Consider the following 17,671-nt stretch of genomic DNA (forward strand, 5'->3'; position numbering starts at 1 on the left):
GGCTGGAAAGACTTTACCAGGGCACCGTAAGGCTGATGGTAACTCCTGGTATGCTTAGTGTGTGTTTAAATCGGGTTAGGGTTAGGGTTAGAATGGGCTCGCTTAGAAAGAGCTGTGTGGTGACTCGTCACTGCCGTTCATAGCCCTCGGAGAGAGAGCAAAGTACAGGCGCTGACCGTTGAGCAGACTGGCTTGCTGGGGATATCACAGTGTAAGGCCGGGAGTTGCGTGGCCTTAAAATCCCTGGTCAGAAGGGTGTGGAACAAGAGACAGGTGATGGCTGGAGACCTGAGACCTGACCGGGCTTTCCTGGAGTGGACCACTCAGGAGTGGATTCAGTTACCCTGAAACTGTGACACTTGGTTTTAGCTTTCTCCTTCATAATGGAAATAAATGGTAACTGAACCAAACCAGTTGAACTGCATTTGTGAGAATACAAAGAACAACCCGTGTTATATAAAATCCAGCAGCGGAACTCTCAAGTAATCCAGCTGAAGTGGGACTGAAGCACGAGCTCAAAGATCAGCTACCTGGACGGCTGTCAGTACTCAAACTTGTAATCCAGAAAATCCGAGTATTAGCAGTTTTCACTGACTTTGTGTAGACAGCAAATACAGAACACTTGAAGTTTGTATTCAGCATTGGGTTACTCGCACTGCTCCTCAGCACTCAGGAGAAGGCAAATCTCACCCTGGTGATCAAAGTTACTCAAAGACCTCTTCTGTTTCTCCGGGCAAAGAGCATCACATATAGCAGTGTGTTTACAGCTCTAGTGCTGAAGCATATGATGGGTCGGAACCCACCCACCTGTTCCTCCTCCATTTTCTTGACAGAATTAAATGTTCTCCTGTTGCTTTTATTTATATACATGAAATTTACTAGCGTGTTGCCAAGAAGGAAGGGCCTGACTTTTACGTCTTGCTCTAAGAGCTTTGTCTATAATTCACCAATGAAGTCCCCAAAGTATTTATATTTGTTACATGACCAGATCATGTGCAAGGATATCAGTCTGGGGCTAGAACATTTCAGACAGGCATGTGGCTCCCATCCCATGTGCTTAGCATACATGACATATAAATAACCTATGTCTCAGAAAGCACTGATGGCATTAGAGGAAGGTTTTGCATTTTGCACCCACATCACTCTTTGCATCTTGAAAAAAAAATTCCGATTAAAAAGTCTTAAATTAGACCTCCGTGGAATTGAATAGCAAAGGTCCTGAGGAAGGACATCTGGATTTGTCCTGTCATGATTAACATGTAGCAAGTAAGCTGGAGAAATGCAGGCTCAGCAGAACTACCATTAAGTGGATACATAACTGGTTAAACAACCGCAAATTAAGAGTAACTGAAGGGAATGATGCAGGATTGGAGAGAGGTCTCAAGTGGGGTTCCACAGGGATCTGTTCTGGGTCTGGTGTTATTTAACATCTTTATTAATGATCTGGATGTAGGTATAGAGAGCAGACTGATCAGATTTGCAGATGACACAAAGCTTGGGCGGGGTTGCCAACACTTTGGAGGACAGAGCTAAAATTCAAAGGGATCTTGATAAATTGGAGATCTGGATTACTAACAACAAAATGAAATTCAATAAAGACAAATGTAAGGTGCTCCACGTAGGGAAGAAAAACCAAATGCACAAATACAGAATGGGGGATAACTGGCTTCGTCGGATGCATGTAGTGGAAATTTCCAGGGGCAGGTATATATATGCAAGCAAGCTAGAGATAACAAGGTTAGTTCAATCAGGGAGGATGAGGCCCTCTTCTAGCAGCTGAGGTGTGAAAACCAAGGGAGGAGAAACATTTTGTAAACCCAGTTATTTGGAACCCTCTCTGCCTTGGTAGTGTCTACCTATTATTTTGTTGTGCAAAGAATAATAGACACAACAGTTATTTATCTGGAACACGGTATGGCTGTCCCTGAAGAAAAGAGCAGCATCTGAAAATTGGGTGCAAAACCTTTGCCATAATCCCGCTAGTCATGACTATGGAAGTTTCCTTCCATTTATTTAAGTCTGAACTTTAGCTGTGTCTGCTCTTCTCTAGTATTGGTTCTATGGATAAGACATCTCTGAAGTACCATTTTTATTCCTTAGTACTGTATGTGGAACCAAGACGGATCCACTGACGAGCCCAGCCTTGATCTGAGGGTTATTCAAATTATTTTTATACTCTGAAAATGTTGAAAAAGCTTTTATTGTTTGGATGATGTCTAGTGTGTACGTTTACTGTGTTTAACAATATATCTGCTGCATGCAGGATTATTTCATTAACAGTGTACCACTCCCAATGATTCCAATGAAAGCATGAACAGAGTGAAATGAGTGAAACAGAGGACATACTTTTCCATAGCCTGGGGGAGGATGAAGAGGATCAGAAAGAGACGACAACCCCCATCTAATGTGTAACTGAGGAAAATATCCAGACCAGGGGTCGGCAACCTTTCAGAAGTGGTTTGCCAAGTCTTCATGTATTCACTCTAATTTGAGGTTTTGCGTGCCAATAATACATTTTAACATTTTAGAAGGTCTCTTTCTCTAAGTCTATAATATATAACTAAACTATTGTTGTATGTAAAGTAAATAAGGTTTTTAAAATGTTTAAGAAGCTTCATTTAAAATTAAATTAAAATGCAGAGCCCCCCGGACCGGTGGCCAGGACCCAGGCAGTGTGAGTGCCACTTGAAAATCAGCTCGCGTGCCGCCTTCGGCACACGTGCCATAGGTTGCCTACCCCTGATCCAGACAATACATTCCATTCCCAGACCATTACAAAGGTTTTTCCTCATGGACTGGGGCACTCCACAGTCAAATATTTTTTTCCGTCTCCAGTCACTCTGGAGGTGTGGAACAACATGAGAGATCCCACCAAATGGCTAGTGGAGATTTGTTGCTTATGTCTTCTTAGCATGAAACCTGCCTGATATTCATGGATAGTCATGAATATCCCCTTTGCTAACAGAGGAAAATCCTATCCAGCTGCAGGGCTGGCTTGTTGATGGACTGGCAGGATTTTACCTGTTGTTCCCATCTAGTGACCAGCTGACCCCTAAATGTCCTCTCCTTCTGCAGCACCAACACTGAACACCTGGAATCACTAATGACTTCTAAGACAAATGCCGTACAAGGGTGGTAAGATTAGAATATCCGCGGTGTAAGACTAAATTTGATCGCGGCATGAGACGTTTAAGCAACTCTATGCCACAGCTCTCAAGGAGACCAAGCGAACCTTTTTCTCTGCAGCCATGGCAGCTGCAAAATGTCAATCATTGGAAATGTTTAGGATATTGCCCCACTTAAACAATGCAGATTGCCTTCAATCAGTCTCCGATTCCAGGAGACTCCTGCTGCAAAATGCTCTCACCCTACTTGGGGGATGGGGGGAGATAAAATCTGAGATAGTTTTTTCCAGGCCTGAGGAAACAAAATCAGAACAGTGGGCAGTGAACAGTGGGCAGTGAACTTGAGCTTTTGGGATGGATCCAGGAATAGAAGGCTGTCCACAGAGCCCCAGATGGAACATGATGCTTCTCAAAATTCAGCCCGTTGATTCACACAGCAGGAAGTTGCTGAAACACAGGAGGAGATCCAAACTACCACAAACTGACCCATGCTCTTCCGGGCTGGCGAAGGCTCTGGTACTCTGGGTTGCCCTTCTACCCACAGACAGTCAATGTCTCCTCTTAAGAAACAACCTATTACCCACCCTAAGACACGCAGTAGTCGCAAGGACTATCACTATCACCCATGATCTAATCTCCATTTCTAAGCAACGTAATTGAGAAAGTGGCAAAGAGCTGGTTCCTTCTGCTTAAGTGTACCCATTTAATCAAAATAGTCTCACATCACAGAAAGCACTCCGCTGCTTCATGAATCAAAACAATCTTTTTATCTACAATGCTGGCATCTCTATTTGTTGGTCCCCACTATCCATGTTCTCCTTTCTTGCCACCAGAAAGATGTCTTAGCTCATAAGCACAGACCTCATCGTAAGTTCTCTTCACAGGCCTCAGAAGTGATTTCTGATTCCACATCTTTTAATGTTAGTTAGCAATTGCCACCTTTCCTCTCATCTCTAGTTTATTGATTCAGTCTACTGCCAGGCTGATACGCTGAAGGACTGTTACCAGTTGGTTGGTTGGTTGGTGGGTCTCAGTGCATTTCCTAGCAGATCGTTTCTGTGATGTGGACATCTGTGAACACAGATGGGTCTGCTGTTGGCAGTTTCAGTTGAGATGTAAGGACGGAATGGGTGAGAAAGACTGAGCTATTCGCTCAGTTCATACAGTGGTCTTTCCAGGTCACATTTGAAACACATAGATAGGGGAGTGACGGAAGCTTACTCTGTATATGCTCTACCTGTTCTGTAGTAAATAGGAAGCTTCAGTCTCCAGAGCTTCCAATCCAGCATCTTTCATGTCTCAGTTGAAGGTCACATAATTCAGCACCATACACCAGCACTAAATTCACCTAAACTGTTGTAATAGAATAATTTTTAGGAAGGAAATAGGTTTAGATTATAAACTTCTCAGGGTAGACAAGAAACCTGCCCTGTGTTCCATACACCATGGATCATGTTGTGAATTCTCAACAAATACATTAATTTATGGAATTATCTTCCTCAGTGGCTTTTCCGCTACGTTCCCAAAGAGGAAAATCTAGATTTCAAACCCTTTTTGTTTGTTTCCCTGGTTCTTTCTTTCTGCTCTCAGTTCCTTTGTCATTTTGTATTCATCGATTTTGGTCTTTGACGCAGTGCGGTGAGACTGCAAAACTTCAATGCAAGCAGGTAGTACCCCAGCCTAGACCCCTCAACAAAACTGAAACACTGGCAGCTGCTCTAAGATCATTACAATGAATCAAGGTTACAAAAACTACTGTAGCTACCAAAGGAATTTCACAACCCTTTCATAACTCAGTTTTGATTATGGGTTATTTATTTCTTTACTTGGTTATTTACTCTTCATGGACCAAGACTCCATGTACTAGGTCAGTAGCTATACCGCCTCAGGCCACTATCTAATTAACTCTCACAAAAAAAGCTGGATCGGGCCTGGTCAGTATTTGAATGTGTTCTTTTTAAAAAAAAAAAAAATCAGGTCTGCATGACATGGAAGTTGTCAATGTGCTCTTCCTTCTAAGAGTATTAAACGATGTGGCATCAGGGCCATCGTGATGTGAAGCCGAATTCCTGAATACTCATGCTAAAGGTCAGACTACATTTTTCACAAGAGGAGGTTTGTTAGCCTCATAGACCAGGCAAAATATGGGCGTGTATAATTACATTTTACTTTCCTCCATTCCCACTGCAATTTCAATTGGACATTCGAGTTTTCTTTCAATTGTTGTGCAGCATTGCAATGCATTGTTAAACAGCCGCCACCTTCAATGTAGAGGTGGTTCCATTTTAGTGGCAGGTGAAGTGATTTTGCTGTGTGTATAATCTCTAAAGCGGTGGCTTTCAAACTGTTGGTCGCGACCCAGTACTGGGGTCATGGGCATCAACAATTTTCTTCAACTGGGTCGCAAGTATAAAGTTTGAAAACCATTGCTCTAAAGGATTTTATAGAGATAGAATATATTATGCTAAGTATATATATATAAAATAGAATATATTATGCTAATAAGGGCTGACTTTCACCTTATTTAAATCTCAATTTTTAGCCATATAAGGGGGGGGGGGAGAGAATCTTGAAAAGCGTAGCCTTTGTGGTGCCACAAGCCATAAACCGTAAGAAATATTTTAGTGCTCATCTCACCATGCACTATGGGTGAGACATTTTTGCCCAATTCTGTAAATGCACTCCAGTATACTGCCTCACTGCTCCCAGAAATCCACTAAGTAGCCCCCAGAAAGCCTCAGCTGCACTGAACTGGTAAATTAATTATCCAAATAGCAGTGTAGAAACAATGGCTAAAAAGCGTTACCACTTTCCCCAGTAATCCGGAAAGCGCCATCTTATCAAGGAGAAGGCAGATAAGGTGCCCTTTATCTGTGGTGATGGGAGCAAGGACAAAGCGCCTCGTTATTCAGAAAGTGACTTTTAAAATCAGGTCACTTGTCTGAGCTGGGTCGAGAACAAGACACTCCTTGGAATGTGGATAAGAAGCAGTCCCGGATGAGTGTCAGGCAAGGCCTAGCAGCTGGCAGAGATTGTTTGGGGTATGGGGGCTGGGCAGAAGGTGGGGAAGGACAGGCCCAGTTACGTGTGTGTTTGGAAGGAGGGGGGGGCTGGGCAGCAGTTAACTGAGGGCACAGCCAGCTAGGTGGATTGAGCAGCACCCGAATAGCCCCCAGGTGTGTTTGGGATGGGGGGCACAGCCAGGTGGAACAAGCAGGGCAGCCCCCAGAGGTGTTTGGGGGTGTGGAGCTAGGCAGGTGGGTTTTAGCAGGGCAGGAGGGGCCAGGGCACCCCCCTGGAGCATTTGGGGGTACAGGGCAGAGCCAGGTGGGACAAGCAGGGCTGGGGGAGAGGGTAGCCCCCAGAGATGTTTGGGGGTGTGGAGCTAGGCAGGTGGGTTTTAGCAGGGCAGGAGGACCAGGGCATCCCCCTGGAGCATTTGTGGGTACAGGGTACAGCCAGGTGGGATGAGCAAGGGGAGGAAGGAAGGACGGGTAGCCCCCAGGGGTGTTTGGGGAGCAGGGGTGTGGGGAGGGAAGGCAGGCTGAGCAGGGCCATGGGGGGAAGGGGGAGCAGTTCTCCCGTGTGTTTGGTGGTGAAGAAGCTAGGGGGGGTGGGACAGGAAAGGCCAGAGGGATAGCAGTCCCCAGGAGTGTTTGGAGTGGGAGCTGGGAGGGTGGGATGAGCAGGGCTGGAGAGGCTGGGCAGGCCTCAGATGTGGTTGGGGATTGGGGGGGGGGGGAGCGTTGAGCAGGGCTGGACAGGCCCCAGATGTGGTTGGGGAGGATTGGGTTGAGCAGGGCTGGAGGGGGAGGGGGGTTTAGTGGAGCCGGGGGCTGGGTAGGCCCCCGGTTTGGCTGGGGAGGGGAGGGTTGAGCAGGGCAGGAGGAGGAGGGGGAGGGGAGTTGACTGGGGCTGGAGGGGTTAGACAGGCCCCAGGTTTGGCTGGGGAGGGAGGGTTGAGTGGAGCCGGGGGCTGGGTAGGCCCCAGATTTCGCTGGGGAAGGGAGGGTTGAGCAGGGCTGGGGGGGGGGGGGGCGTGTTGACTGGAGCTAGACAGGCCCCAGGTTTGGCTGGGGAGGGGAGGGGGGGTTGAGTGGAGCCGCGGGCTGGGCAGGCCCCAGGTGTGTGTGGGGGGGGGGGGGCACAGCCAGGTGGGACGAGCAGGGCCAGCTGGGCGTGGGGGTGGCTCTGGCACCGCCCCAGGGCGCTGAGCGGGTCTAGGCCGGCTGCCCGGGGAGGTGGCAGGGCCCGGGGCGGGGGTTACTGGGAGGGTCGGGCCGTGGGGGGAGGGGTGCCGGCCTGGCCCTGCGGGAAGCGGGCCCGAGCAGGAGGGGGGAGCCTCCTTCCCGCCTCTCGGGGCGGGTCACTTCCGGGTGCGGGGGACAGGTGTGGCGGTGGCACCGGCCGGAAGCGCGCGGGGGGCAGCCGGGGGCGGTGCCGGAGGGGGTGGCGGTGCCCTGGCTGCGCAGCCGCGTATCCGCGCGCTGGGCTGGCTGGGCCTGCAGGCTCCGCGGCGGCCGGGCGGGAGCGCTGTGCGGGCGGAACGCGGTGAGCGGGCCGCGCGCTTCCGGGGGGCCGCGTTCTGGGTGGCACCGCCCCTCCCGGTAACGGACACGGCCGGGCGAGGAGATGGCGGCGGCCTGGAGCGGCGGCTGCTGCTGCTGAGGGGCTGGAGCCGGGCGCGGAGCGGCCTGTGCGGGACCCGGAGCCATGGAGGGCGGCGGAGGCAGCGCGGGGAAGCCGAGCCTGCAGCTCGTGTACCAGGCGGTGCAGGCGCTTTACCACGACCCGGACCCGAGCGGCAAGGAGCGGGCGAGCTGCTGGCTGGGGGAGCTGCAGAGATCGGTGAGCGGGCCGGGCCGGGCCGGGGGGAGCTGCGGGCCGAGTCGCGGGGGATCGGGCGGCCGGGCCGGGCGGGGCCTCGGGAGCTGCAGGAGCCGGGGGGATCGGGCTGGGCCCTGGCGCTGGGTGAGCTCGGCGAGGGGGAGCCGGGCAGCGCGGCCATGGGGGATCGGGCGGGGCCTGGGGAACTGCGCGGCCGAGGAGATCGTGGGCCGGGCCGGGCCGCTGGGGGAGCCCGGCGGGGGGGGGGGAGAGGCCGGGCCGGGCCGCGGGGGGAGCCCGGCGGGGGGGGGGGAGAGGCGGGGCCGGGGGGGGGCCCGGCGGCGGGGGGGGAGGCCGGGCCGGGGCGCTGGGGGAGCCCGGCGGGGGGGGGGGCGAGGCCGGGCCGGGCCGCTGGGGGAGCCCGGCGGGGGGGGGGGGAGAGGCCGGGCCGCTGGGGGAGCCCGGCGGGGGGGGGGGGGGGGAGAGGCCGGGCCCCGCCGCTGGGGGAGCCCGGCGGGGGGGGGGGGGAGAGGCCGGGCCGGGCCGCTGGGGGAGCCCGGCGGGGGGGGGGGGAGAGGCCGGGCCGGGCCGCTGGGGGAGCCCGGCGGGGGGGGGGGGGGAGGAGAGGCCGGGCCGCGGCGCTGGGGGAGCCCGGCGGGGGGGGGGGGCGAGGAGAGGCCGGGCCGCGGCGCTGGGGGAGCCCGGCGGGGGCGGGGGGGAGGAGAGGCCGGGCCGGGGGTTCCCGGCAGCGGAGCCTGGGCGGCCCCGGCTCGGAGCGGCGAGTTCGGCCTTCGCGCTCCCCGAGCCCCAGCGCGGAGCCGGCTGGGGTTGGGGGCGGAGCTGGGCCGGGGCGGGCCCCGTGCGCCGGAGGCGGCCTGGCAGCAGGGCTAGGCCTGTAGCGCGGCCGGCTGGAGGCCTCGTGTTGCGGGGAGGCCGCGATCGGAGGCCGGGGTCTGGCTCCCGCAGCGGGGCCGGGGGCGAGGCGGTTCCTGGCACTGGGGCTCTGGGGTCCACGCCACGCGAGTGGGGAGGGCAGCGGGCCGGGACTGAGTGTGTCTCGGCCTCTCCCCCCTTCCAGAGAGAGGGAGGGGGCTCCGCGCCCTCTCAGTGTGGGGTGGGGGGCGAGCTGCCTCCACGTGGGAGCCTGGGGCGCTTGTTCTCCCGTGACATTCCCGGTTATCGGCCTGTCAGGGCTCCGCGCTCGCCAGCCTGGAATAAGCGCAGTCTCGTGTTTCTCTGGTGCGTCCCAGCCCCCGGCATCCGAAAGGGCTTTATGGAGCCGCAGGATCCCTGCAGCCAGCGGGGGTGGCGCTAGACCGCGACCAACCCCGAGCTCACGCCTGCTGATCTGTGCCTTAAGACCAGCTCGGTGGGCACGGACATGACCCTATACCCCGGCCAGTGCGGACAAGGCCGCAAATTCTGGCGACTGCAGCTTATATGATTGGAGTCCAGGCTTCTTGTTGTTGTTGCCTTCAGGAGTCCCAAATATTTGAAAGGAAAGAATCTCTTTGTTCCAGAAAGAACTGTGCATATTTTCTCCTCTTATCTGTGTTGTCTGAAGTGAGATCAGGGATTTGGTGTTGATACTGTTTGTTCTGTAATAATGCTAGATTTTTGTGACACATTGTACATTTTTAGTAACAGGAGTTCGGAGTCATGTTAAAGTACTATACCGACACACAAGCATTTTTATTACACTATGTCATACCAGTTAGAATCTGACATTCAGGAGCAGTTAACAAAAAGTTTTGCTAGTATGCAAGTGGTGGTTAAAAGTAGATAAAATGTATAGTTGAAGACATACAGTAAAGCAAATTAATTTTTGCTATGTATTCTAACAGTTCGGATTATCTTACAATTGTAAGAAAGATTTGATTTTTGCATCCGTCACTACAGGCAATTTTTCCTGCCCTGATAGCAAGATAAACAGACATGGGTCACAGCATATTACTTTAGGACTCCACCCCAGTACTTTTCCAGTTCGGAATTTGGCCCTGTTGAGCTGCTGTGAATTGTGACAGTAGGGGGAGACTTCACTTCCTCTGTTGATTGCTGTTGTGGTTTTGTCTTAATAGTTTATTCGGTAGCAGAGATGTTGTCTTTTGTAATGGCTTTTTTTAATCTATTAACAGATCTGTTCTTTATAACAAATAAAAATTTCTTTGTAACTTAGAGAAAAACTTAATATATACACAATGATAAATTGGCCCATGGAAGTCCCTAAAAATATATTGATGAGACCTGCTACCAATACCTGTGGTATTGAGCATGTATTGTATTGTGGTTGATGCTTTTCTACTGACTTCCTCTTCTGTCTTGTCAGTTTATAGTGTTGGTTAAAGTCTTTCATTATCTCTGGTCTAGATCCAAACTTCTGCTTTTATTGTTTGGATGCATAACCCTTTATTAGTTCTATTCAAACTCCATGCAATATTGTGATTTTTTTCTCATATTTTCCTAATTTTACTATCTTGTTTTTTAATTATAAGTATTGTTGAAGGGAGTCCTCTTTCCCTCCCTCAGTATTGGGAGAAAGTTCTCAACCCCCAGAAAGCTCCACTAGGTTTCTAAATATTTTTTTTTCCCTTCTCCCCTGTAAAATTCCAACTTGGTGAGTGAATTTTTCTAGGCTTTTTTTCTTTCAAAAACGCTCTGTTGAAACAGAAAGGCCTGCCCTTCTTCCTCCTTGAGCATTCACAGGGAAGCATACTTCCTTAACGGGGGACAGGAAAGGCAGACTCCCCTTCTTTCGCACAATCTTTGCAATGTCTGAAAAGGAGGAAATGTGAATGACAAATTCTTGTGTTTGCATTTTTGCTGGGATTATAAACAGCCCTTCTTTTGTGTTGTGTGATAAGATGCATCGATTTGACACTGCTTATTTGAGTCCCTTCGCCTTCCAAGAAGTATTGGCCCAGGCTTGCTTTCTGGCAGCTTCTCGGAGCCTATCTCTGTATCTAACATGGCAGATCTAATGGCAATTACAGGCCACATTTAAGGACCTTGTAAGTGACATGTTGGGCAACTCTCAACTAATCTCTAAGCTTGGAGTACTGTTTCCTGGCTTCTGAATCTTCAAGGTGATTGATGCTAGACAGGGCCAGACAGTGTGTTACAAGGCATTAGTCAGAGGTCTAAATCTATTAGCTAGAAGCCCATATAAAATGTTGCCAGTCTTGTCATGGTTCAGGGATATTGTCTTGTATGCACCCAATGCTTTCTCCTGGTTGCGGGGGCTGGGAATGGGTTAGAACCATAGAAATACAGGACTAGAAGGGACCACCAGAGGTGATCAGGTGTAGCCCCTGGTGCTGAGGCAGGAACAAATCTACGGCCTGGTCTACACTAAGAAGGGGGGTCGAACTAGGGTACGCAAATTCAGCTACGTGAATAGCGTAGCTGAATTCGAAGTACCCTAGTTCGAACTACTCACCCGTCCAAACACGGCGGGGTCAAACTCCGCGGCTCCCCCGTCGACTCCGCCACCGCCGTTTGCAGTGGTGGAGTACCAGAGTCGACCGCAGCGCTTCCGGAGTTCGAACTATCGCGTCTAGATCAGACGCGACAGTTCGAACTCCGAGAAGTCGAACTCACCGTGACGACCCGGAAGGTAAGTGTAAACCTACCCTATGAGAGGTGTTTGGAGGTTTTTAAGAACAGGTTGACCAATGATGGTGAGTCCACAGTCTCCCTTGGAAGCCTATTCTAGTGCTTAACTAGCCTTATAGTTAGAAAGTTTCCCCTAATATCTAATAAATCTCTTTTGCTGCAGATTAAGCTGATGACATATTGTCCTACCCTCAATGTACTTTTGAGTTTTGCATCAGAGTGGTAGCCGTGTTAGTCTGGTTCTGTAGAAGCAGCAAAGAATCCTGTGGCACCTTATAGACTAACAGACGTTTTGAAGCATGAGCTTTCGTGGGTGAATACCCACTTCTTCGGATGCGAGTAGTGGAAATTTCCAGGGGCAGGTTTATATATGCAAGCAAGAAGCAAGCTAGAGATAACGAGGTTAGTTCAATCAGGGAGGATGAGGCCCTCTTCTAGCAGTTGAGTGAAAACCAAGGGAGGAGAAACTGGTTCTGTAGTTGGCAAGCCATTTACAGTCTTTGTTTAATCCTGAGCTGATGGTGTCAAATTTGCAGATGAACTGGAGCTCAGCAGTTTCTCTTTGAAGTCTGGTCCTGCAGTTGAGTTTTGCGTGATCTTACACAGAAAGGCTACCTCCAGTTCACCCGGCTGCAAAACGGGTACCTGATCCATCAGGTTAGGCCAGTCATAGGCAGTCAGGTGTGGTGCTGGCCACATTGTTCTTGTGTCCTTGTGTACTGTTGGCTATGAGACTGATGTGCCTTAAATGCATCAGCCTGATGAGCCATTGGCTTGGGGAAACTTCGACTTGACTCTTTATTACAGCGTGTGACATATTTGAAGACTTGTTACCAGGTCCCGCCTCAGTCATCTTTTTTTCAAGACTAAACGTGCCCAGGTTTTTTTAACCTTTCCTCCTAGATCAGGTTTTCTAGGCCTTCGATCATTTTTGTTGCTTTCCTCTGGAGTCTCTCCAGTTTGTCCATATTTTTCCTAAAGTGCGGCACCCAGACCTGGACACACTACTCCAGCTGAGGCCTCACCAGTGCTGAGCAGAGTGGGACAGTTACCTCCTGTGTCTTCTATAGAACACTCCTGTTAACACACCCCAGAATATTAGCATTTTTCTGAACAGCGCCACATTGTTGGTTTATATTCACTTTGTGATCCACTATGCCCTCCACCAGATCCTTATCAGCAGTGTTACCACCTGGCCAGTTATTCCCCATTTTGTAGTTATGCATTTGATTATCTAAGTGCTTATCTTTATTGAATTTCATCTTGTTGATTTCAGACCAATTCTCCCATTTCTCAAGGTCATTTTGAATTCTAATCCTGTTCTCCAAAGTGCTTGCAACCCCTCCCAGCTTGGTGTCATCTGCGGATTTTATAAGCATACTCTCCACTCCATTATTGAAGTAATTAAAGAACACATTGAATAGTATCGGGCCTAGGACTGACCTCCTGAGTAACCCCACTAGATAAATCCTTACAGTTTGACAGCGAACGTTGATAACTACTCTTTGAGCACCATCTTTCAACCAGCTGTGCACCCACCTTACAGTAATTTCATTTCACCCACATTTACTTAATTTTCTTATGATAATGTCACATGGGTCTGAGTTAAAACTCTTATCACATCTATCGCTTTTCCATATAGGCCCATTTTGTAATCTTTTAATAGCCCCATGTCTCTGCTGCAGCCTGTTATAGTGAGATGATATTTTTAACTCAACAGACCAATATTCTAATTCAGTGGCAAAAAAGCTATATTCATAAAGAGTGAAGTTTCCTTGGTGGTATGTTGGCCTGTTACAGAGTGTTGAGTAAATCTCAAACTTCTGAAAATCAGGAAATGCACAGTTAAGGACGCCCATGCAACCTTAACCCTACCCATTTTCAGCAATGCTCTAATGCACACACACCTTTACTCTGCCAATGCCAGTTGCTGAAATGTGCAAGCTCTTCACCTCCTCCTACCCATTCATTCAGCGTGAGGATTCCTTCTATCCCCTGGAGCTGACAGTAGCTGATGGGGAATTATTTAGATATGCTCCAGGTGTGGTCTGCATGGTACGTGTACCCACACTAAATGGTGGAGGCATTGAAATGATGCATACTGGATCCTGACGGTATGCATGCTGCTCTTTCCCTTGCCCACTCACATCAGAGGATACAAAAATACATCTTTTTGTATCAAGCAATGTAGGTTATTACATATTTATTGCACAGGTCTACAAAGGTTCAGGCTTGAAACATCAGTGGTGGAGTGTTCATCATGGGCAGTGGTGTTGGCATCTTCCCTAGAACTACCCCCGCAAGCATAAAGTGGCTGCATAGAAATCCTCTCATGTTTTTTCTTTATTGATGCAGGCACCCTGTAATCTTCCAGACTGCACATCTATGCAAGCAAAGTAGTGAACAGGGTCTTAAATACTGTTTACAATTTGGGTTCTTTAAGACTTAGTGGGTGCCATGCACTACGTTGGGTAAAAACTGACAGACTGAGACTATTTTGACCCACATCACAATAATAGTTTGCTCTCTAGCTTGGTGCAAATTAAAATCTACCTAGAAACTCTTTGCAAAACAGCAGTTTTCTCAGGGCTCATCGTATCTCTGGAACCCCAGCTCAGTGACCTCAAATTTGGGTCACTAACCCTGCTGTGCGCTCCCATAAGGCATTACACATTTCAAGAAAAGCCATGCAAGTGTGCAGATTTTAGAGCACATTGTCCTTTAAACAGGCCATAGGTAGTACATCGCTTGTGTGTGTGTGTGTACTTGGCTCTGTGTTTCGGCGATGCACATACTCCATAGGAGAGCTTATGTCAATGAAGTGCAGTGCACCATGGGTAGTTATCTCACTGAAATTTACCATCTTCCAGCACGTGGCCTTTTGGGAAGTTTTGGCAATGCATGATGGGGCCAAAATGAGCTGCACAGAGGTAATTGGGAGCACAGGTCAATTTCCCAGTTTGCGACTGTTTCCATCGCACAATATCTGTATCCCATAATTTTTGTACCTTTTTTCAAAATCCCATAAACCCGTGGCACACTCCTCATTCTCTGCCGTCTGACAGAAGCATGGAGCCTGCACAGCTCATTGTCATGAATGTAACAAGCACAGGACGCACAATCCTGTAGTATTTTCAGAGCCGCAAAAACAACTGAGTGGGTGGGGAAGATAACTGTTGTTTGGAGGACAGGTTGCCATGGGACACAGCAAGAACCAAGTCTAGGTTGTTAGTGTCATTCATGGAGCAGCTGCAGATGGTGGAGTGCCGCTTCCGGGCCTGAGAAACAAGCACTGACTAGTGGGATCGCATCATAATGCAGGTTTGGGCTGATGAGCAGTGACTGCAGGACACATTCCTGGATCTGTTTAGCCCAGTCCTCTAGGGTAGGGACACCAAAATGAGAACTGCCCTGACAGTGGGGAAGTGGATGGCAATTGCACTCTGGAAACTTGCAGTGCCAGGCTGTTACCCGTCAGTCGGGAGTCAGTTAGGAGTGGGGAAATCCATCGTGGGGGTTGCTCTTATGCAAGTGTGGTGGGCCATTAATCGCCTCCTGCTATGCAGGACTGTGACTCGGGGCAGTGTGCAGGACATAGTGGATGGATGGATTTGCAGCAGTCGGGATCCTGAACTGCAGGAGGGGCGATAGCACACACGTCCCTCTGTTGTCGCCAGGCCACCTTACCACAGCATACGTTAACAGAAAGGGCTACTTTTCTATGGTTTTGCAAACTGGTGGATTACCAGGGATGTTTCACTGACATCAGTGTGGGCTGCTCAAGGAAGGCGTATGATATTCACATCCTTAAGAATACAGGATTTTTTCAGAAAGCTGCAAACAAACAGGGGCTTCCTTTCCTAACTGGCGGATTACCACTGGAAATGTTGAAAAGCCAATAGATTCTGCGGGACTCAGCGTACCCCTTTCTTCCTTGACTCATGAAGCCATACTCTGGTCACCTTGACAGCACCAAGGAAGGATTCAACTGCCAGTTTAGCAGGTGCAGAATGACAGTTGAAAGTGTTTTTGGTCATTTGAAGGGACGCTGGCGTTGTTTACTCACAGATTGGACCTTGCTGAGTAAAATATCCCAGTGGTTATAGCTGCCTGCTGTGTCCTGCATAATATCTGAGAAGCAAAGAGGGAACAGTTTCCGCCGGCGGAGGGTGGAGGTGAAGTGGCTGTCTGCTGAATTTGAATAGCCAAATACAAAGGCTATTAGAACTCAACTATCAGGCTCAGGGAGGCTGGGAATGAGCATTTTTAACATGTATTATATACTCTCACAGGAGGAGTCAAGGGACGTCCCTGTTGTCCATAGAAAAAGTGTTCCAAATGCCCCTTTCTATCCCGCCTAACTCTCTAGCGGGGAATGAAAAGCAGATATCAGCTCTCCCTCTTGGTTGGACTACTACCTCTCGAGTAAATTATTGAGTCAGAAATGTGTCCTGCTACTTTGGGGGGCACCATCCCTGCAACTGAAAATGTACACTTACCCAGGATTCTTTTGCCTGCATCAGGCTCGCCCGTGCCCAACTGGCTGGACTGCAGTGGAGTCAAAAATAGGATCTGGCTCACTGCGCAGCTGGGATCCCCCAGTCACCTGCCGCCCAAACTCCTCTTCTCATCCTCCACCACGTTAACGAAGACACTCTTAAGATGACGGGTGAGAGCTTCTCCTGTTGGCTTAGTTAATCGACCTCCACGAGAGGCTGTCTACATTGTCGTGTAGGTTGGTAACTATGTTCAGGGGTGTGACTTATTCACACCCTTGAGCAATGTAGTTATACCGGAGTAATTCTGTAGTGTAGACCAGGCGTCAGTTGGCTCAATGGGGCAATTTGCAGTTACATCGATGGGAGACCAATTGAGTGTAGACACATGCACAGGTAGGTCTCTGTAAGCTGCCTTGCATTGATCTAGCTTTATAGTGTAGACTGGGCGACAGGAAGATAGAGATGATGGAGAGAGAGACCTCCTTTACACATCCATCTGCAGCGCTGGAGGTGCGAAATGGCCTATTCACCTCAATGTGCTGTTCTCAGCTCAATGAGAACACCCCATGGAGGTGAACACAACATCTCTGAGACTGTGACCTGCTCCATTAATCTCAGTGGGTGTTCCCGTCCCCCTCCTGAGTGCCTGTGATATGTATGAAGTATACCCGTTCTCAGCTCCTCATCCAAAGGGGCCAGGACTACCCCAGATCCTGACTCACATGAGGGGCAGGGAGGGGCCTCAGACCCTCCCAAAAGTGTAGATCCCGGCACATACATGGGGGCAGCAAGGGAACTCAGAATGGACTTTTATGTAGAAAACCTTGATTAAATCAAGTCTTCCTGACTAGTGATTTAAATCAAATCCACTCTGTTAATTACTCTCACTGTTAAGCACATTGGGTGCTGCCATCCTCTCATTAGTGAGGAGGTGCAGCCTGCAAAGATGACAGATATACAACACTACATTTCGATCCAAGTAGAAGCACTGTGCATACTGAGACCTGTTGTCTCCATAGGCTGCGAACAATCTGCGGGCACAGGCTGGCATGTTATGGTACAGTACAAACAACAAGCACAGTGCGTGTGGTGATCGTTACAGATGGTTTTTTGACCTGTGTTGAATAAGGCTCATTCAGGCATTGGGGCAAAATGGGAAACTGTACAAAACCAGAGTGGGCGTGCGTGACTAAAAACAGTTGAGAGAAGCCCATGGAGAGCTGCCTTCTATCAAGATGACTTACTGAATTTTGGGACCGGAAGTCCCTGAGGGCTGCACCACTGCACTAAAGATAACGACATCAGCCGACTGACTGCTTTGTAGGACTCTGTAGACCATACTATATTTGCCCTCGAATTTACAGAATCTCTCCTCGAGAAGTGCAGGCAGGGCTGTCAAATCTCCTACTCAAGGCTTCTCCCTTCAGGGTGGGGGTTTATCATCTGGTCCCATCCCTGTTGTAAATTTGTGATTTGGGCTCCAGCCTTATTCCGATTGGTTATGGTTCATATGTGCGTTTATCTGGGTTTGGCAGGTTGCCTGGTGTAATAAATTAGTGGACCACAGTTTTCCTTTTTAGCTTTGTTGTCTTCCTTAATTTAGCAATC

At 49.6% G+C, this 17,671-nt stretch overlaps 1 protein-coding gene and 1 long non-coding RNA gene across 3 annotated transcripts in view; one reads left to right on the forward strand and one right to left on the reverse strand.

The window, feature by feature from the left end:
* Positions 1-3,464: 3,464 nt before the first annotated feature.
* On the reverse strand, positions 3,465-6,882 carry LOC123354649. Its single transcript, XR_006574794.1, has 3 exons — positions 5,932-6,882; positions 4,363-4,478; positions 3,465-3,572 (listed from the first exon to the last, which is right to left on the reverse strand). It is a non-coding gene; the product is annotated as an uncharacterized LOC123354649 (long non-coding RNA).
* Positions 6,883-7,643: 761 nt separating this feature from the next.
* The window catches only part of LOC123375089 (transportin-3), a 62,585-nt gene continuing 52,557 nt past the window's right edge, over positions 7,644-17,671 (forward strand). The window contains exon 1 of one of the 2 annotated variants that reach the window (XM_045025705.1): positions 7,644-7,973. In XM_045025705.1, coding sequence (XP_044881640.1) covers positions 7,839-7,973 — 135 coding nt within the window. In that variant the 5' untranslated portion in view covers positions 7,644-7,838. The remainder of the gene's footprint in view (positions 7,974-17,671) is intronic. The other variant, XM_045025714.1, reaches the window with a different exon arrangement.

This window comes from Mauremys mutica, chromosome 1 (assembly GCF_020497125.1).
Source record: "Mauremys mutica isolate MM-2020 ecotype Southern chromosome 1, ASM2049712v1, whole genome shotgun sequence".
NCBI lineage: Eukaryota > Metazoa > Chordata > Testudines > Geoemydidae > Mauremys > Mauremys mutica.